Source organism: Grampus griseus, assembly GCF_964374135.1.
Source record: "Grampus griseus genome assembly, chromosome: 6".
Lineage (NCBI taxonomy): Eukaryota > Metazoa > Chordata > Mammalia > Artiodactyla > Delphinidae > Grampus > Grampus griseus.
In genome coordinates, this window is record NC_139000.1 from 19,914,939 (window position 1) to 19,936,236 (window position 21,298).

At 45.5% G+C, this 21,298-nt stretch overlaps 1 protein-coding gene across 4 annotated transcripts in view; it reads right to left on the reverse strand.

Annotated features, from left to right (window-relative positions):
* The window catches only part of ZNF618 (zinc finger protein 618), a 178,562-nt gene extending 164,835 nt beyond the window's left edge, over nucleotides 1-13,727 (reverse strand). For all 4 annotated transcript variants that reach the window (XM_082656569.1, XM_082656568.1, XM_082656570.1 and 1 more), the window contains exon 1: nucleotides 13,642-13,727. In XM_082656569.1, the coding sequence (XP_082512695.1) occupies nucleotides 13,642-13,674 (33 nt within the window). In that variant the 5' untranslated portion in view covers nucleotides 13,675-13,727. The remainder of the gene's footprint in view (nucleotides 1-13,641) is intronic.
* Between the last annotated feature and the right edge of the window lie 7,571 nt (nucleotides 13,728-21,298).

Genomic DNA, 21,298 nt, shown 5'->3' on the forward strand with positions numbered 1-21,298 from the left:
ATGTGGAGCCCTGGAAATTAGCAACATCTTGTCTAGATACCAGGCCTTGTCTTGTATACCCTTCTCTGTGTTCCAACAGCCTCCTGCTTACCTACCTATTACAAGCCTTTCTCACCTCAATTGTTAATACTCCCAAAAGCCAGCACTCCAAGTTCTGACTCTCTAATTAATAGGGAAGGGAAGGTCAGGGAACGGGAGGGGAGGGGAGGACGGGGCGGGGGGAGGGAAGGACCACCTAGTCTAAGCCCTTATATTGTATAGTAGGGGAAACTGAGACCCAATGAGGGAAAAGAGATTCCCCAAACCACAGCAGAGTTAGAAGCAGGGCTCAGACTAGAGCCCATGGTTCCTGCCCTAAAGCCCAGGGCTATTTCTCCTCCAAAAGCCTGTGGGCTCCAGCTATCCCCAAGTTTGAGTCCTGCCTCCACCACTCACTGCCTGTGACAGTAGTCCCATCAGGGCAGCAAGCGATGTTGCAGGCCCTGGCTGGGATGTGCCAGAGCTCTTGGCTCCAAGCATACCTTACATCTGTCTGGGCATAAATTTGCATTCTGAATCCAGGAGGCCCCGATTCCAAGTATGTCAAATGTAATTAATTAGAGCAAACCTTCTGCAACTGTTTTCAAATGCGGTGTTAAAGGCTCTGTGTGCATGAAACACATAGACCGGGTCCACCGAGGCGCGCTGGGAGCTGAGGAACGGGAGACAGCAAGTGCTGTACCCAGGTCCTCAGAGTGGGGAGGGCAAGTTCCCATGACACAACAGTTCAGGACAACCCCCTCACGGTGAGGTTTAGAGCAGGGCATGGGCAGCGCATCTAAGGAGCTGGATTCAGGGCGCAGCCAATCACCAACTCCACATCTTGGTTACTTCACTTTCCTCAAAGGGCTGTTGAGAGCCTGGAATTTGGCATCCATCTGAATTTGAATCCAACTGCCCCCTACAAGCTGTGTGCCCTTGGGCAATTCCATTCACCTCTGAACCTCAATTCTCTCAAAAAAGGGGAGGGAAGGGGGAGGGGAGGGGAGGGGAGAAGAGAAGAGAAGAGAGAAGAGAAGAGGGAAGAAAAGAAAAGAAAAGAGGCTTCCCTGGTGGCGCAGTGGTTGAGGGTCCGCCTGCCGATGCAGGGGACGCGGGTTCGTGCCCCAGTCGGGGAAGATCCCACATGCCGCAGAGCGGCTGGGCCCGTGAGCCATGGCCGCTGAGCCTGCGCGTCCAGAGCCTGTGCTCCGCAACGGGAGAGGCCCGCGTACAGCAAAAAAAAAAAAAAAAAAGAAAAGAAAAGAAAAGAAAAATCCCTACTTTCCAGGGTGATTGTATTAAATGAGATAACAGATGTTAAATGGTTAGCCCAGTGCCTGGCATATAACAAGCCAACAAATGTGCAATGATTATAGCTCAAGACAGACAAATTCTACTTTGCAAAAATCAAATGAGATAAATAAGAATGCTAAACTTCAGTCTTTTGACAGAAAGAGTTCCTGATCAAAGAAAAAAAAATTGTAAGGCTGAATTTCCAACACATAGCTCAAGCTCCTTTCAAACCACTAAGAGCAGGAGTACGAGGCTGGGAAGTTAGACCTGGGTTCAAGTTTAGCTTTGCCGCTCCCTGCAAGGTTAGTCACCCTCCTCCAGGTCTCTCCGCCAGGGGAGCTAGGTAACCTCCCCACCCTGCCAACTCTGTCCACTCTGGTTATATGCCCTCTGGGTTTTCTAGAAGCCTTGCTTTCTAAATCATTACAGGGAGCAGACCTGTCTTCGTAAAAGAATGGCTTCCAGCCCCCCAGGACCCAAAATCCATAGCCCCTATGGATTTAAAATTTTATGGGTTTAAAAACCCATAAAAACCTGGGTTTTTATCCCCATACCAGCCCCGAACTGTACTGATTCAAAAAGACCCTAGTTAAAGACTCAAAAGACTGACATTTTTTGGCAATCACAGAAATTGTCAGGGGTAATCTTTTAGATTTGTTTTTGCTCATCTTGTTAGGTTTACTTTCTTCCAAAGTGTTTAATTAATGTTTAGGGGAATGGATAAGCAAAGTGGGAAGCAGTTTAATTTTTTTCCCCATGAATTACTAGTATCTCTCTCTCTCTCTGTCCCTCTCTCAAGTTCCCCATTACCCCTCCATTTTAACCACCTAGTTATGATGATACCTACACCACTACATCATCTTTCCTTCTCAATCCCAAACTCTTGAGTCTTGTAGTCTGTCCAGTGACCTGATGAAGCTGCCCTGTGACCTGACCCTGAGCAAGCTACTCCCCCCCTCTCTGGGGGATGCAGGTTGCCTTAGATCAGCACAGTCCAACAGGAATGTAATATAAACCACATAGGTAATTTCAAATTTTCTAGTAGCCACATTGTAAACAATGAAAATAAAAGCAAGCAAAATTAATTTTAATAACATATCTTATTTAACACAATATATAAAATGCTATCATTTCAACCTGTAAACCGTATTTTAAAAATAATGACTGAGGGCTTCCCTGGTGGCACAGTGGTTGAGAGTCCGCCTGCCGATGCAGGGGACACGGGTTCGTGCCCCGGTCCGGGAGGATCCCACGTGCCGCGGAGCGGCTGGGCCCGTGAGCCACGGCCGCTGAGCCTGCGCGTCCGGAGCCTGTGCTCCGCAACGGGAGAGACCACAACAGTGAGAGGCCCGCGTACCGCAAACTGAGATCTTCTACAGTCATTTTTTTCCTACTAAGTCTTTAAGATCCAGACCTAGAGAAGACATAATTATAATTCAATAAAAAATAAATAAAAATAAATAAATAAATAAATAAATAAAATAAAACCCAGTGTGAATCTTACACTTAACAGCGCAACTCAATTTAGGCTAACCACATTACAAGTGCCCAACAGCCACATGTGGCTAGTGGTCACCAATACATACTGGATGGTACAGACTTAAGTAATCTCCATGAGCCCTTTTAGCTCTAGACTCCTCTGATGCAAAAAGACTAGCCTCCCGACAAATTCCACCTCAAGCTAGTAGCACTCCAGGGAAGTTTTCCTTCCCTGAGGCCTCATTTCAGGCCAGTTTTAGTTTTATTTCAGATCAGTTTCACTTTCTGCTTTTCCAGCATACATTGTAAGAAACACCCACATAATGTACTTACATTTTTATAGTTATTTTTCCCCAGTTGATGAAATTAAAAAAAAATATCTCCAGCATCCAAAAATGTCTTCATCTATTCTCTCCGGGTATTCCAAGGGCTCTGGCTATGTTCACTTGTCTCGCAAAATTCTGAGCCCAAAATAAAACAGAACACAAACTCCCTGCAAAATTTCACCTGATAAAAATTCCCATTCTCAATTCTCTGTAAGAATGTTGGGGCTGGTGAGAATTTGTCCAGGAGGAGGCTCAAAGCTGAGAGGTAGAATGGCTAGCCCCTCAGGCATGCTGTCTTGGACAATAACACATCCAGAAAGGGAGCCAAAACAGCTTCTGACTTTTAATGTTACCAGCAAACTGCAAGCCAGGGGCTTGCTGAGGGATACTCAGACTTCCTCCACTTGGTAGGAGTCATTTCCACCCATGGGGGAGATATGAGATTTCGTTTCTCCCTGGATCCCCCCCAGGACCAGGGCTGGCCCCTGGGAATCAGAGATTCCATCCCTGAAACAGAACTCGCTTCACTAGAAAGCAAGTGTTCCTGTGTTTTCTATAGCAGACTGGGGAGCGGAGTATCACCTGACTCCATTTTTTCTCTTTAGCTTATATGTGAAGCCTCCTTATGCTTTGTCAGCCAAAATATTTATATCATTTTTCTGTTGACTCAATACCATCCTCACCTCAGTCTCCCTCCTTTCCTTTTTAAGAAAAGAAAGGAGTTGTCACCAACACGTTTCTCCAGCTCTGCCCTGTTTATGAAGCATTTTTGAGTCCGTTAACACATGGGATGCTTGCAAGAAGCCTGTGAGGGGTACACAAATAGGCTGTTCTCCCACTTCGCAGATTAACAAACAGAGGGTACACTGGGGTGGGCAGACCCCAGTGCCTTCTAGGGCGCAGCAGGTCACATACAGGATCGAAATCAGAGGAGGTTGGAAACTGACTCAAAACAGGAGAACACATACACTGCAAACGCTGAAAAGTTCTGAACTTTTTAAACCTTAGGCCAGCAAATCAAATCAAATAAAAAAGATAAGGGGCCAATTCACCTTGTGGGCACCCATCTGTGACTCTGGGTTTATACAATCTACCCAACAGGGCACTAATAATTAGTGATTAATGCTAGTTATAAAAATTAACACATATAAAATAAAAACAAAACAAAATAACCCACACGTAGGGCTTCAGAGTTTAAAAAGCATTTTTAAATATGCTGTCTCATTTCACTCCTTTGAAGATTATGTCCATCTCAGGTCCCAGATGTAGAAATTAAGATGCCCAGGGACTGAGGAACCCGATTATGGTCTTAGAATGTAACCTGTCATAAACCCACGTGGTCATCCAGGAACCCCAGGGCCTGCCCTGCCCCTCTGCCACGTCACCTATAGCACAGGAGTGAGAGAGCGGGCAACACCACCCAACCCAGTGGCCCAGCCACTGCATCTCCCCTTTGATCACTCAGGGATCAGACACAGAAGCAGGTTATCCAGCCCTGCTTTGATGACAACCCCAAGGGTATCTAATTATAACAGGGAAGGGAGGAGTCAAGATCCTCTCACTATTTCTCAAGAACAAATTAATTCCTTTTGACATAGTATATGTGCAAAGAGTAGGAAAAGCACTGGTTGAGGAATTAAGAAATCTGAGGCTTGAAGTAGCTCCGCCTATTCACAGAGGTTCTGGGCAAGTAACTCCACCTCTCTTCCCAGGTATGTGTATTTGTGTGTTTGTGTGTGTGTGTGTGTGTGTGTGTGTGTGTGTGTATGACTAGATCAGAAATGACAAATTGGCTTCATGTGGTAGCATCATAGTAAGAAGGGCTCTGAGGCCACTGGCCAGATTCAATGGAAAAGACTGCCATGATTGATTAGCAATGTCTGCCACAGGCTTAAAAATGGGGAGTGGCGGCATGCATATTACTTATTTACCATCCCTGGATTAGATGTACAAATAACATGCTGCAAGTGAAAAGCACTTTGCCCTTTACAAAGCTTATTTTCTCCCATCCCTCGCAACTTTTCACAAGAACCCTGTGCCACACTTATTATCTTCATCATCATCATTATCATCATCACCACCTTACAGATACGGAAAACAAAGTGTTAATACTTTGACAAAGATCACAATATGACTAAGTAGGGGAGCAGAGAGGGGAGCGGAGCCTTGTCCCTTCAACTTCAATCGCTTTGTTCTACCCTTGGAAATGTCCAGCTGGTGTTCTGCCACTGGTAGGACAGCTCATCCATGTGACCATACAGAAGAGACCACCTGTTCACAAGGCTTCACCTCCCTCCCACTGGTTACTTCTGCCTTATAGAGAAGGGGCCCCAGCAAGACACAAAAGGAAAGGGGTGCTAATTCAGAGTTCCGGATGCTTCTTCCCAAGGCGAAGTTCCGGCCTCACTGTACAGGTGGAGAAGCCAAACCCAGAGATAAGTGAGGTTAAAAAAAACGGGCAGAGGGACTTCCCTGGTGGCGCAGTGGTTAAGAATCCGCCTGCCAACGCAGGGGACATGGGTTCAAGCCCTGGTCCGGGAAGATCCCACATGCCACAGAGCAACTAAGCCCGTGCGCCACGACTACTGAGCCTGCACTCTAGAGCCCACGAGCCACAACTACTGAGCCTGCGTGCCTAGAGCCCGTGCACTGCAACAGATAAGTCACCGCAGTGAGAAGCCCACACACGGCAACGAAGAATAGCTCCGGCTCGCCACAACTAGAGAAAGCCCACGCGTAGCAATGAAGACCCAACGCAGCCAATAAATAGATAAATAGACAGATAGATAAATAAATAAAAATTCTAAAAAGAAAAAGGGCAGAATTGGAAGTCCCTAATGTCACAGTCCACCCCACCAGGAACAGGACACTCTATATCCTCAATTCCAAGGTGCCTTAGACTGTTAGATACACCATCGATTTTATAATAGCTTTTTGAGACAAAAAAAAAAAAAGAGGGAGAAATAGTGCTCTAACAGAACACATCTACTGTAAAACACATGCCAATTTCAGAAATATGAAAATGTGGGAACTTGACCATTGAGGAAATACGGGATCCTGTGCTCACCTGCTGAGCTGGGCCATAAAGTGTTAACGATGACAGCATTTTCAAAAACTTACAGAAAAAAAAATTAAGCAAATAAACAGAACATTCTCAGTTTTTTCCCATAAATTTTCCCTGAATCTTTGGCATGTGCAAACGGGAATCCGACCAAAGGTGGGGTCTGGTTGAACATCAAATCACACATTTCGCTACTTCACATCTAAGGGGCCCATGTGACCAGCTGTTCTGCAAACAGCCCCCTGAAGTCCAACTCCAGGGCCCATGGCCAAGACCAGCTCCTAGAGCAAGGACGGGGTATTGTCAAGTCCCTCCACCTCAAGGCACACCCCCCTTTTCCACCTCCTTAGACATGCTGGGTCCCATTTGCCATACCTGCAAATCTGGATGGTAACCCCAGATGCCCCCCAACCATTTTAAGGAAATGGTTTACACAACAGGAGCGAAGGAGGATGAGGAACTTTTAAAAAATTCTCCACAGCATGTAAAGTCAAAGGAGCCATCCAAGGAGCCCTCTCTGATTTATTATTCCAAGGGAGCCGTGGGCTTCAGAGCCGGCTCTAAGAAAATCCATTTTCTTAGGTAAAGAAAACAAAACACTGGTGTTGACCAAATGTCCAAACCCAAAACTGGTCACCTACTCTTCACTAGACCCAAATCTAGATGATCTGAGTTTTTTCCAAAAAATCACATTAAGTCATCAAACATTTATTGAGCTGCTGCTCCGTGCCAGACCCTAAAATGAGTAACCCATGACCTCTGCCCTCAAGGAACTCACAAGCCGGCTGGCGAGACAGAAATGCGAACAACCGACTCTCATCTGTGGGCCCAGAGTATCTGCAAAGTACTGCAGTTTGGGGAGGCTCGGGGAGTCTCCACAGAAGGGGACATGCAGGTAGGTCTCAAGGGGGGGTAGGGGGTCTGGTTTCTCATGGAGCAGAGACAAAGGAGGGAAAGGGCACAAGAGACAGAAGGCCCAGTATGAGCACAAGCTCAATGGTAGACAGTTCACGACAAATTAAGATTTGTCCCTTTAAACACTGTGCCACAGGCTTTGAAACAAATCCAGAAATACCTGGAGGAGCCAGAGCATCCCTGAAATGAAAGCATTGAGACCACTTTTGACAAGAAAGATGTGTACGGTCCAAGGGATGTCTCTTCCTAGTCTGTTCTAAAATAAAGCAACAACCAAAAAAGTGTACATTTTCTGTTGTTACCTAGCTCTGCCTATTAAAGATAAGTCATCAAGTTTCCAGAACTACCAAAACTCTTGTCACTGGGACTCAATCTCCCCAAATGGAGACCACTGGGTCAGGCATTACTGACATGTACTGACCACCCTTCTAAGAACAACCTTCTAAGGACTGGCTGGATGCAACACATGAATTGCTTCATTTAATCATAGAACAACCTTTCAAGGTCAAGATTATTACCCCCCTTTTTCCAGATGCAGAAGCTGTGGCTCCGAACCCGGAGATGACTTTCCCAAAGTAACATAACGCCAACCACACAATGAGGCTGGATTTTAAACTCTGGTCTGGCTGACCTCAAAACCACCTTTCCATTTCACCAACTGGGGGAGGTGTCAGAAATTTTCTATGCTTCTAACTTAAGGCCTATCCTAGGGGGATTTCATGGTGGTTTTTGCCCCTGGATCTCCCCCCACGCCGAGGACCCCAACCCTGGTCCTACCCGCCTGCTGTCTTCTTCCAACTTAATCCTTCTTTCAGGCAATACTTTATTAAAACCCACCTCTTACAACAGCCTCCTGTACTTCTTGACTTCAACGGCACACATGCTGAGACACAACATTCTGGAGTTGCTAGTCATCATCTGTCACTTTTAACTAAAGCGTTCTGGCCTAACCTTGGCAGAAGACTGCTTTGAGACAAATAAAAGGGAGGCGTGGACCACTTTAGCCAGAAGAGGCTAAATGGATGGAACGTATCACCTCTACAGGCTGAAATGCCTCAGAGCATCGAGGGTTCAGGAACGAAGTCCCACCAGCAAACACCAAGAGCTTTCAAAGATGTGTCATAACCTTTTGAGGCCACCCAGTGACAACAACGAGATGGAACATTGGTCTGGCCCTGTGCTATCCAATATAGAAGCCACTAGCCACATGTGGCTACTGAGCTCATGAAATATGACTAGTCAGAAAAGACTTAATATCCCCCCAAAGAATGTAAAATAGCACATTAATAATTTTTATGCTAATGAATACTGAAATGATAGCATTGCAGATATACTTTGGGTTAAATAAACTATATTATTAAAATTAATTTCACCTGCTTCTTTTTAGTTTTTTTAAAGTGTTACCAGAAAATTTTATTTATTTTTGTTGTTTTTTGTTTTGTTTTGGCCATGCCGCACGGCATGCAGGATCTTAGTTCCCAGACCAGGGATTGAACCCGTGCCCCCTGCAGTGGAAGCACAGAGTCCCTCCAGGGAATTCCCCAGAAAATTTTAAATGACATATGTGACTCACATTTGTGGCTCAAATTATATTTCGATTGGACAGTGCCGGCCTGACACATTTAAAAGATGAGGAGACGAAGACAGCAATTCTAGAGTTTTTAGGAAGGGCACACACACAAAAATATAGACATTCGCTCAGAGTCTGATTGGACTTTAAATATAGCACAAACATGAACTCTTTAACTCCACAAAAATTCCTCTGGCAATCTGAAGTAAAAGTGAGGAATGAAAGTAACTGGGGCTGCTTCTCCCTCCCACCAAGACAGGGATCCCACGCTACTAAAGTCTCCATTCCAGCCACAGAATCTGGCAAAGATGCTGTTTCACTGTGGACGTACAGAGCACCTGTCCTTCCCGCCTCATTCAAGGCCAACAAGCTGAGGTGTGTGCCTGACTGCCATGTAGCTGAGACTTCTTCACAGCTGGCCATTCAGGCAGGCTCAACCAGGGGACAAAACATGTGGCCCAGGGCACCTACCCCACAGGGTTCATGTGAAAGTCAACTGGGATAATAAATAAGAAGATAAAGTGTAAACAGCAACGTGCGATGTTCTTGGAGCACATCGCTGTCGGTCATCTAGACCAGTATCTGTCAAACTCTTTTAACCGTGACTCACGGTAGGACTTACATTTATCATGCACATACGTTGGCATATGTAAATAAAACTGAAGTTTCATGAGACAACACTTACCTTCAATACATAGCTATGCCTCTGCTAGTTCGTGTTCCCCTGTATTCTATTCTATTCTTTTTTTTTTTAATGCTGATTGTGACCCACTAAATTGATTTTACAACCCGCCTAGGTATGGTGAATAAGAGGTACACTCCCCACTCTGTGATGGACACTGCTATTTGATCACTGCACCCCACTCTCCAGAATATGGGAGTCCAGATGTGACCTCAGAATCCTTCTCAACACAGTGATCCAGGCAGCTGTAGCCCATTGCTTAGAGTCAGAGTCAGAGAAGAAAACTATTTATTAATATCTTTGTTTTGATCCAAAGCTCTCATATGACAAATGCAAAAACTGAGGCTCAGGAGGAAAAAGTGGTTTGTCCAAGGTCATACAGCAAGACTTTGGGAGAGCTAGGGCACCTGTGTACCCACAAAGCCACTTCACCTGCCATCACCAGGGAGGAGACACATGAAAAAATTTCCAAATTTCACCATGACCATGAAAAGTCAGCCTATACGTCCAGTGAAACACACAAGGAAATTCTCATCACCCCACCAAGGAGAAGACATGAGGATTCTGAGGTCAGAGGAAGCAGCAAGCCCAGAGCTGAGTCAAAGGTGGGGGCAGTGGGCGGGGAAATTGTGTCTGACAATGGAGGAGTTTTTAAACTCTGTTTCTCAAACGAAACAAACCATTGGCTATTTATTTTCTAGGACCAGAGAGAGGTCACACTTACACTGACCAGCCATCTTTGTTGCTTTCCTTCTGCAAAAGCAAGAGCCCTTGTTCAAGTTCACCTCTGTGCAGGGCTGAAAGTATAAGCAAACCCTTCTTCTTAGCTTGGTCCAAAGTCAAGCTATAAAGCAAGCCCTTGAAATTTCAAACCTTATTAGAAAAAAAAAAAAAACCTCCTTAGGCAGAAAAGCAAAACATTAATAAGAGTCTCCTCTGTGAAACTGAGCATAAATGATCTTTCACCAAAATAACTCGGCCCATCATCAAATTACCACCCCTCAAGTCCAATTTGTCAGATTTTTTGCCCAATATTAAAAAAGAGTTTGGTGAACAGACATGGCCTAACAAAAAAATCGGCTGAAATATCCATTTCTGGTCACACTTCCATCCATGATAGGAGGTGAGAGAGGTATGGCCCAGGTCAGGTCTCAATCCTGAGAGACGCCAATAGAAACAAAAGAAAACTGACCCCGCCCCCAACAGTGCCATCATGCACCTCTATTTCCTTAACAACAAACATGATTCGAATAACCAATTTAAAAAAAAAAAAAAGAAAGAAAGAAAAAACAGGCCTACAAAACAGAGATGATTTTCAATTTCCAGCCAGGAGTTCCCTTTAAACGACAACACAACAAAATTTCAATAGAATGGAATGAAGGAATCTGAGTTGTGTGTCAGGAGATCCAGGACACACAAAGGAACGTGCTGCAATATTTTTATTCCTTGCACCAGAAATAATCTGTTATCTACAACCCTGACTTTTTCTCAGATGCCCGGTAAGGGTGCCCAACCCACCCCTCCCCAGTCCAGGGCACAGCTCTCCTCCATCACTTGCTAAGCTGGCCCTACTGTCTCATGAGGCCTCCAGAGCCCTTGGAAATTATAAATTCTTTGACCGTCCTAGGCATCGGCCTAAATAATTCAACAGAGAAAAAATTTTTAATTACGCTCTGTTTAAAAAAAAAAAAAAAAAAAAAGCTCATTCCAAATGTCAGAATGTGGCCAGTCAGCCCTGAAGGATTTTGTTACTAAAAAAGTAAAAATCTCCCAAATGCAATGGTGCTGATGGGTACTGTCGAACCTCTGTCACTGTCAAATACATTTCACATAATTTGTATCCCCTTAGAAAACTGAATTTCCAAAAAACTGGGATGGGAATCCATGGACTGGGGCCATCATTTCTTCTAAGACCAACTGGTGACTGGCGAAAGGGGAGAGGGTTTCCTGTCCTAGCCCTGTGTGACCCATCATCAGGTCCCATCAAGATCCCACTCCACAAATGCTAACAATATTTTCCCCTCCTTCTGGACAGAAAAATTAGAACTTTTTTTTTTTTTTTTTGGTGCAAAATCCCCAGCAAGTTCAGATACTAATTTATCACAAATAACCCTTCAACTTTGGGTAGGTACCTTATTTTCCTCTGTTAAATTTCAATTCAGTCAGTGTTTGTCTTCCCAAAGAAAAAAAAGAAATTGGGGTGGGGGGGTTCACCTTATTTGATTCTTTTGAAGGCCAAAAAACTACATCAAATACTATTTGCACATATGCTTTCATGTTCCAAAGACAAGTACCTTTGGGTTTGGCTTTTGTTTATATTTTGATTTTTTTCCTTGAAGAAAAAATTAAATTTTGATGCTAGAATCAGCTGAATTGGTGTGTTACCCCAGTTTTTCAGCAAAGTAAGTATTCCACTAGAGAAGATGGATAAAAATAAGAATTTTAATCTCCTCTGTTCTTCCCTCTTTTATCTTTCCTTCTTAAGTCACTAAAATTTGTGCTTTTAAAAAAAAAAAAATCACAGACCCCCCCCCCCACCAATGATCAAGATTAATGGATTTCCCCCCCATTTGAAAGTAATCAAATTTGTGAAAAATACCAAATGTTAATAAACTACCAACCCCACATCACAATCAAAGAGGCTGAAACCAATCCGGCTATTTTTTTTTTCAATAATAAAATTTTCAAATTGGAAGACTGAGCAAGCACACAGAAAGGAAAATTTTCTTCCTACCAAGGATTCCTCAACCCTTGTATTTATCAACTGATTCAGTTGCATGTCATAAAAAATGAGCTTCTGTGAATCCACTGTTAGTTTTTTCATAATAATGTTAATTATGCATATCTTATTTTAATGGCGGTCTCTCCTACAAATCTGTGGGCTACTCAGTTTGTATAATGTAATGAATTTACATTTTTTTTCCACTGAACATTGCTCAGAAAAGGTTTCTGACATTTTCTGGATAAAACAACAACAAAAAAAGAAAAGCCTAGACCTTTCAGGAAACAAAATCAGAAAACAGTCTTAATTATTCCATCAAAACAAAAAAAAATAACACAAAACCCAACAAATGCAGGGAAAAAAAGACAGGATTTCACTCTAACTTTTCCAGTTTCTGTTTTTCTTTAGAACCTTGAGATTCAATTGCAGTAAAACATAAATGAAAAATTTTCTAAAAAACCTACAATTTTTGGGTGTGTCCAAAGCCAACATTTTAGGGTCTATTTTCTCTTTGAAATCCTTCCTTCTTGGAAATAGAAAAACTTTAAATATTGCCAAATGGCAAAATTAGTCTTTTTTGCCCGCTGAGCTAAACAAGTTCCAAATTACAATGAAGTACAATTTCTAATTGCTTCAATAAAGCCAATTCTCCCAGTTTCCCCTAAACTCAACAATTTCCCTCCTTTCCTCAACCCAAATAGTTTTTTTCTCAAACTAAAATGAGTTGGGCGGCCAAATTGACTTTGGTTTTAGAAGGCTTTTTGCTTTCTCCCCTTCAAAAACTGAATTCATTCCAATTCCAGCTTAATTTTCATTTACATATTATCTGGATTTAGCTTCAGAAATAAAAATTGTCTCTATACTCCTGGAAAGATCAAAGTGAAAATTGTCACCCCCAAAAAGAAAAAAAAAGAATCTCTTTCCCCTCCACTGTCTTATAGAGCAAACTTTTGAAAAAATAAGAAATAAAAAATATTTCTTTTCAATTTTAATTTCTTTTTTTATTTACAAAATAGTATCCTCTAGGTGGCGTCGTTTTAATGGGAAAAAACTACCGTTTGAAGAAAAATTAGAAAAAAAATTGAGAAAGGGAAATATGGCCTAAAAAAAAAAAGACTGTTGCAAAGACAGAGGACCAGGGGGGAAAGACCTCCCGGGGGGTCATCAGGGACCCCGAGCGCACAGAGGGTCAGGGGGAAATTGCAAATTTAGGGGGGAGGGGGGAGAGCTGGAAGGGGTTGTATTTTTGCAAAATGTGAATTGTCCAAACTGAAATGGCTGCTCTGTTCTCTCGCCGCTTTGTTTTCTGGGCTCCGGTCCGAGCCCGGGGCTGGAGGGGGCGCCGGGTGGGGGCCCGAAAAGACCCCCCCGTCACCCCCACCCTCCTCACACCCCGCGGCGCCCGGGGGGGCTCTCCAGACCCCGACCCTCCCGTTTGCGCCCACAAAAAAGCCCGCAAACGTGCCCAGGCACTTTGCATTTTGCAAATCTTGCAATGAAGTGGCGCAGCGCCCCGGGCCCCGGCCCCCCGGGGTCCCCAGCGCCGTGCATGCCCCCGGCCCCCCGTCGTACCTGCGGAGCCGCCGCGCCGCCCGGCTGGTTCATGGGTCCGTGCGGGAGGAGGCGGCCCCGTCGCGTCCTGCTCCTCCCGGGCCGGGCTGCTGGTGCGCGCACAATGCCGCCGCCGCCGCCGCCGCCGCCGCCGCCGCTCCCTCCTCCGCCCGCCCCGCTCAGGCCGGGGGGGCGGGGGCGCTGGGGGCGCGCAGGGGGGGCGCCCGGCCCTCGCCCCCACCCCCGGCCCGCACCCGCCGCCGCCGCCGCCGCCGCCGCAGCCGCCGAGCCGCCCCTCGCGGGCCCGCGGCCGCCCCCCGCCGCCCTGCCCGCCCCCGGGCCGGCCTCGCCGCGCGGCCCGCGAGCTCCGGGCCTCGGCCTCGGCCTCCGCGCCGCCGGCCTCCGCGTCGCACACAAAGCCGGCCGGCCCCCGGGCGCGCCGCTCCCGCCCGCCAGCCTGCCCCCGGGCCGCGGCGCACCCGCCCCCCAAACTTTCCCGCGCCGCGCCCCGCTCTCCCCGCGCCTCCCGCACCCGCCCCCCAGCGCCCTCCTGCCCTGCCCCCGCTCTCCAGCCCCTCGGAGAGGTCATTTTCACGTTGGAAGAAAAGTTTGGGGAGCCGCCCCTGGACGGAACACAAGGGGTTAATGGGAACTCCTCGGCTCCCCCCTCCACCCCCCAAAAAATCAGATTGATTTTTTAAATAAAGTTTGAAGAACTGGCCTTATGGAAGAATCGGAAGGCTCAATGGGGATATTCTTATTGCCCCTGCACCCCTCCAAAAAAATCTAATGTAATCGAAAAATAAAAGTTTGAAGAACTAGCCCTATGTCAGACAGGAGGGGTTAAGGGGACTCTTTCTAGCCCCCCCAATCAGATTGAATTTAAAAATAAATATTTGAGGAGCTGCTTTTATGTGAAATGCGGGATAAAGAGAATGTTTCTCTCTACTCCTGTCAATTTTTTTTAAAGAACGTATTTATTTTTAAAATAAAAGTTTGAAGAACTGGCCCCATGTAAGATCAGAAGGGCAAAAGGTTAAGGGGGGGTTAGACGCCCCACCCACATCCCCCAATCAAGTTGATTTCAAAAAGAAAAATTTGCAAAACTGTGCAATAAACAAGAATATTTTTATCCAACACCCTAAAAAATCAGATTATTTTTAAATTTGGGAACTGCCTTCTTGTAACTTGGGAAGGTTTAAAGGGGATTTTTCCCCCGTTTCCTCCTCACCCTCCAAAAAAATCAGATTTTTTAAAAAAATTAAAAGTGTGAAGGACCTGCCCCATATAGGGATGGGAGGGATTACTGGAGAGCCTACATCTCCCACAACTGGTAGATTTTTAGAATAAAAATTTGAAGAACTGCGTATATATGAGATGAGAGAAATCTTTCTTTACCCCTCCCCAAGAGAAAAATAGAAGGATAGTTTTTTCAAATAAAAGCATTGGAAATTAAGGGTAAACAGGTATCTCTTCTCTGCCCCGACCTTAAAAACTCAAATGTGTGTATGTGTGTGTATGTGTGTGTGTGTGTGTGTGTGTTTTGTTTTGTTTTGTCTTGTTTGATGTTTAAGAAGTCGGGTCGATATGAGACAGGAAGAGTTACAGAAATTTTTTCCCTGCACCCTCTAGAAAAGTTATTTTTTAAATGTCCGGAAACTAAGGGATTGTATAGAAGACACTGTCTCTCCCTAAAGAGTGAACATGTGAGAAATTTATCCCTACACAGGAGGCAAAGAATTAAGAGACACACACTTCTCCAGACCAAACACACACGAGAGTGAGAGGAATCTCTGAACAATTCCCCCACTACCCCCAAAGCTGGAAAGTCGTTGAAAATAAAAAGTGGCCATTTTTCTCCCTGCCAACCTGGCAAGCGTGTCCCTGGCAAAGGTTTGGCAGCCTGTGCCAAGGCTAGTGTAGGGCAGGCGCCGAGGGGAGCAGGGCAGCCTGTGGAGCTTGGCAGTGTTGGGCTCCTGTGAGCCCGGGACACACGTGCAGGCCAGGCAGCCCCCAGCCTGTCTGCCCCTCAGCCACCAGATGGCTGAGGCCCTGTTACCCAGGGAAATGCTCCATGTGTGATGTCTCTCTGGCTCCATCCCTCTGTGAAGGTTTCTAAGCACCTGTCTCAAGACCAGACCCCCTGCTCTGCCTAGCGGAGCCACACCTGACTTAAGGCCCTGGAGCAGAAAAAAACTGGATCCAAAACAACACTGAGACTCGGTCACCACGGCTGAGAGCCATGCGGTACCAAGGGAAAAAATCCTGCCCTGGGAGTCAGGAAAACGTGATGCAATAAATAGTCGTTGAACACTTAACTATGTGCCAGGCATGTTGTGTCTAGTAGGGCAGCTGCACCATGGAAAAGAGGATTGCAGCAGCCCTTCTCAAACTTGAGCGATCCTTAGAGTCGCACCGAGGGCCTGTTCCAACACTGATTGCTGAGCCCCACCCAGACTTCTGATTTAACCAGTCGGGGTAGGGACCAAGAATTTGCATTTCTAACAAGTCCTCAGGTGATGCTGATGCTGGTGGTCTAAGGACCAAATTTGAAAAGCCATTGTCATACGGTGCCAACAGCAAAATGCACAGGCATAGGGGAAAGAGAAAGGACCCAACCAAGCCCCAACGGGGTCGGTGAGGATTCCAAGCGGAATAACACCCTGCAGGAAGGCTGGGTGGAAGCATCCTTCCTCCCTGGGTCTTAATCAGATGGCAGAGTCTCCTTAGATCAGGGATGCTTAAATAGGTTTGGGGATCCGTGAATTAAGAAATGGTATGCCTTAAGCAAATGTATCTCTGCATGTGCATTCTGGGGAAGAAAATCTCTGACTTTCACTGATTTCGCAAAAGGGTCAGTGACCCCAACCTGGAATGATTTTTCAGGCGCCTTCGGCCTGGAAAATACTCACGGGAACTTCTCAGCCTTCTCTTTCTGGAATGACCGCAAGCCTTTTCTGCTTCTCTAGTACCCACAGTCACAGGAACTGGGCCTTCTCTTCCATGAGGCACATCCCGACAGAGAGCCTAGAGTGCATTTAACACCACTGAGGGGAGGGAGGTGTGTCCTCCATCAAGGTCCTGGCCCTGGAGGGTCTGTCCCTTCTTCACTCTGTCCCTCCTGGGCCATGAAGGGTATGTGCTCAGGGGACGAAGACTGGGCTTGATATCTTCCTGACAAAATCCGGTTTCTAAATGAACGCACACATGTCCCAAACCATAGTGGACACATCGCAGTCACACAGAGCTGTGATTTATCGCCGTTCTGGAAGTTAACTAAGAGTAGGCTCACCACAAGCAGGGATGGGGCTGGGGGGAGGACAGGGAGTATTTAGTGAGAGCCCAGGGGCAGGACAAGACCTGCTCAGCGATGGAACAGGCACCACGATATCACAGGGACAGGATGACCATAGGTCAGAGCTTCTGGGAACAGACACTTACATTAGGTGGATACGTAGTCAAGTAGGGACGTCCAAGGGCTTACCTATACTCTAAGGGTCCATGATTCAGCTTGACACACCTGTGTTTATCAAATTCTAGAAACTTCTGACCCCTTCCATCCCCAGCCCACTTCCCCCAGAACCAGCACTGCTTTAATTACTAAGAGCCCAGGCTGTGGAGTCAACAGCCTGGGTCCCACCCAGCCCTGGCTCTGGCCCTCGAATGCTACCTGATCTTGAGCAGACAGCTCAATCTCCCCTTATCTCTGTAGTGCTGACAGTAGGGGTGCTTTGAGGATGAAATGAGATAATACACATAAAGCTTTTAGAAAGTGCCTAGTCTAAAGAAAACACTCCATACACGTCAGCTATTGGAATCAGAGAAACGAGTTTCCAGCCTCTGCCACTGACTGGCTGTGTGACCCTGGGCTCCTGACTTAATCGCTATGCCTTAGTTTCTGTCTCTGTAAAATGGGGGTAAGCCTACCAGTCTTATCAACACTCTTTTAGTTGTAACCAGTAGGAACAAAATCTTGCTTAACAAAAAAGTGTTATTTTATTAAATTAAATCATGGTACCCAAGGGCAGGAAATGAAATGAAACCTCCAGAGGTTTGGAGCCAGGAACTAGAAAATCATCAGGAACCAGGCTTGCTCTCTCCGTCACTCTGTGCAACAGGTCTCCAGACATCTCAGCTCTAATTCATTGTCTGTCTCTCTGCCCCACTTCCTTCCCACCTCTCTCCAGGTGGGTGCTCTCTGCCTCTCTGGGCACACAGTCAAAATGACCTCAGTGCCAACAGGTGCTGACTGGTATCTCTGTGCTCCAGTCCAACTTCTTGGGACAGAGAATGTGGTTGGCCAAGCTCATCGGCTCAGATGCCACCAGGAGCCAATCACTGATGAGCAAGGGGAATGCCATCACATAACACACAGAGACTTCGGACACCCATCCCTGAGGGAAGGGGGTGTGGTAGGCTGGGCAGGGTGGTAATCAGATATTGAGAATGGTGAGATTTTGAGATTTTGTCAAGTGAGAGTGCAAGGTAGATATCAAGCTTGTGTCACAGGCTGATGAGGGGAACGGAGAGACAGCAGTTGCCCCAGAAATAGCCTTTGGGTCTGAAACAGAACCTGGGTCTTAGCTAAAATCTTGTGGGCTGACCTTGGTGAAGAAGATACCTTTAGAGTGAAACAGTAGGTTCTCAAGAGTGTGGAACAGAATGAAGGCAGGGACTTCACAAAATGATGTCTTCTTCCTCAAGCCAAGTTCCTTTTTTAAGCCTAAATAATGCTCTTTTGTGAAACCCCTGCCCGGGAGACTCAGGCTGCGTAAGTCTCTACATGATGGGAGAGAACCACGCAATCCAGTCTTATATGATTTCTTAGCAATTTACTAAACAAGATGGCAGCATTTTCTTATTCGATCCACTACATCTCTGAGATGGGCAGAGAAGGTACAATCACCCCTATTTTAAAGGTGAGGAATTTGAGGCTCAAGTCCTTGCCCAAACCAGCCAGTGGCAGCCCAGTCTGACTCTCAGGCCGGGCTCTGCCCACAGCGCTCTGGCTGCCCCCATGGAAATTTCTGGTGATTGGAATAAAAATCGACAGGTTCGGGAATTCCCTGGTGATCCAGTGGTTAGGACTCAGTGCTTTCACTGCCAGGGCCTGAGATCAATTGTTGGTCCAGGAACCAAGATCCAACAAGCCGCACAACGTGGCCGAAAAACCTCCTGCCCCAAAAGACCAAGATCGACAGATTCATTAAATCGTCTTGATTTGACTGTGGAATTTTCTCCTTTTCCTACCTTACCCACTTCTTCCTCCCCTCCCCCACAAAGAAAGACGTTGGGAAGATGTGGCATCAACTTATTTCCTTAAGAGAGGTCCTTGCAAGTCATGGTGAAGTCTCCAGAGAGACAGGGACTTGAGGCCTTAGCAGTCCCCCAGGGAAGAAAAGCCAGAAAGAATGAAGGCCCAGGACACAAGGCTGGCAAATCAAAAGAGAGGGGATCAAGCTGATGGCCCAGAGCAAATATCAGAATTAAGGCCAAATCTGAGAAACCCATCCATAGCTTCAACAGCAGGTGCAGTAAAATGTGCCACATGTTTCAAAAACCTATTCCATACACCTGCCATCCTATGAAGCCTAGAGAAAGTCTAGCATCCTGGTGAAGATCTCATCCAGTCTTGGCAATTAGATCTGGTAGGAATCCCTGCTCTGTACTCACCATATTGTGACCTTAGCTACCATAAAAGCCCCAGTTTTCTCATCTGCAAAATGAGCAAAATATGGTACCTAACATACAGGGTGATTTAAAGCATTAATTCATGTTATGCACTCAGCACAAGGTAGTTATTATTTCTAGTCCCAGCTCATTTCCACTTTAACGTACATAGGGAAATTCAGGCCCCTGGGTGGGGGTGGGATGGAGTCACCTCGTTTGAGCAGTATCATCTAGCCAGAAGGGAACAAAGTCAGCTTTGGAGGCAGCTGCCCCATGTCCAGCAGGCTACGCCCCCAACTACAGCAACAATCCTGACCTTAGTTCTTCTGTATCTCAGAAGGGAGTAGAACCCAGGCCAGGGGAAGGAGGGAGAGGAACGAAGATGGCAGGAGGTGGTCCATCTTGTTTTTTCTCATTATGCCATCTGGAGGTCCTCAAAGGAGGCTTTAATCTGTCCTTTCTGCCATGAGGTACACTTGTGAATGGGATTAGCTGACAGTGTGGCATGGTGCAGGGCCCAGGCTCTGGACCAGAAAAGACTGGGCTCAAATCCCAGCTCAGCCCCTTTCCAGCCATGAGAGCTGGAGCACATCACACTACTGTCTCTGAGCCTCAGTTTCCTGAACTGTTAAATGGGAATAATAATATACATATTCATATTTTGTATGAAGGTTAGAAAAAATGTTGAGTGCCAGAGCACATTAGGTATCCTAGATGTTAGTAATGATCAAAACTAATCATGACGTGATTTCAGTGGCTTGTATTTGCAAAACTGTCCAGTGGGTGGAGCATGTCTGAAATGACCGCTCAGCCATAGCACTGTTCAGTTATGCTCCTGAGTTACCTCCACGAACAGATGAGGAGAGTGAGGCACAGAGGTAAAAACGGGACCTATCTTTCACCAGTTAATGGACAAATGGACACGATGTACCTCTACGTGAGGCAGCAAGAACCAAAGGCACTCACGTAGAATTCCTGCCAAAAAATGCATAACCCAAATCTAGCCATGAGGAAACATCAGACAAACCCAGATCGAGGGGGTTCTACTAAACAACTAAACAACTGGCCTGTAGTCTTCAATGTCAATGTTATGAAAGACAAAGAAAGACTGAGGAACTGTTTCAAATTAAAGGAGACTAAAGAAATATGACCACTAAAGGCAGAGTGATCTGGAATTGGACCCTAAATCAGAGTGAAAAAAAATTGCTATAGAGGACATTATGGGCACAATTGGTGAAATCTGAATATGCTAGGATATTAGATAATAGTATTTATTCATGTTAAATGTCTGACTTGATAGATGTTCTGGGTTGTATAAGATGAAAGAAATTATTTCTACATATGTTCCTATATGCATACATACATCACATATATATGAGATAAAGCAGTAATACGTGACTGCATGTTAACGATTATGAAACTTGGTAAAGGGTATGCAAGAGTTATTTGTACTATTCTTTCAACTCTTCCATATAACTTTGAAATTATTTCAAAATAAAAAATTAAGAAAAGTAATAGATCTGAAATGTTCAAAAAAGATAGAAGTCTACACTGACATTTCTTTCATCAGAATTATCTCATTTCAATGTATGTTTGACAACAAAATTTGATTCATTGATCAGTGGTTTGTCCCCATCAAAAATTGCTGATTTTTTTCCTAACAACGTGAGTTTTCTTTTGTGACTCTTATTCCTACCAGGTTCAATTTTCCCAGGCAAATTTTGTGATCTAGATTTTGTCAAGAAGATTTAGGGTCTTCCATCCATTTTTAGTCAATAACAATCTTTACTATGTGCAGCATTAGTCTTTGTCAGTTTCACTTTCTGTTGCTTATTTCTACCAAGTAAAATGTTTTCAATTTTCAATGTTACCAATTCTTCAAACAGTTTTTTTTTCTCTAATATTAATCTGTGTATAGTTTAGAGGGATTTTCAACCTGGCTATACATCTGAATCACCTATGAGGCTTGTGAAAAAGACAGGTTTCCCACCCCCAACACCTCCAAGAT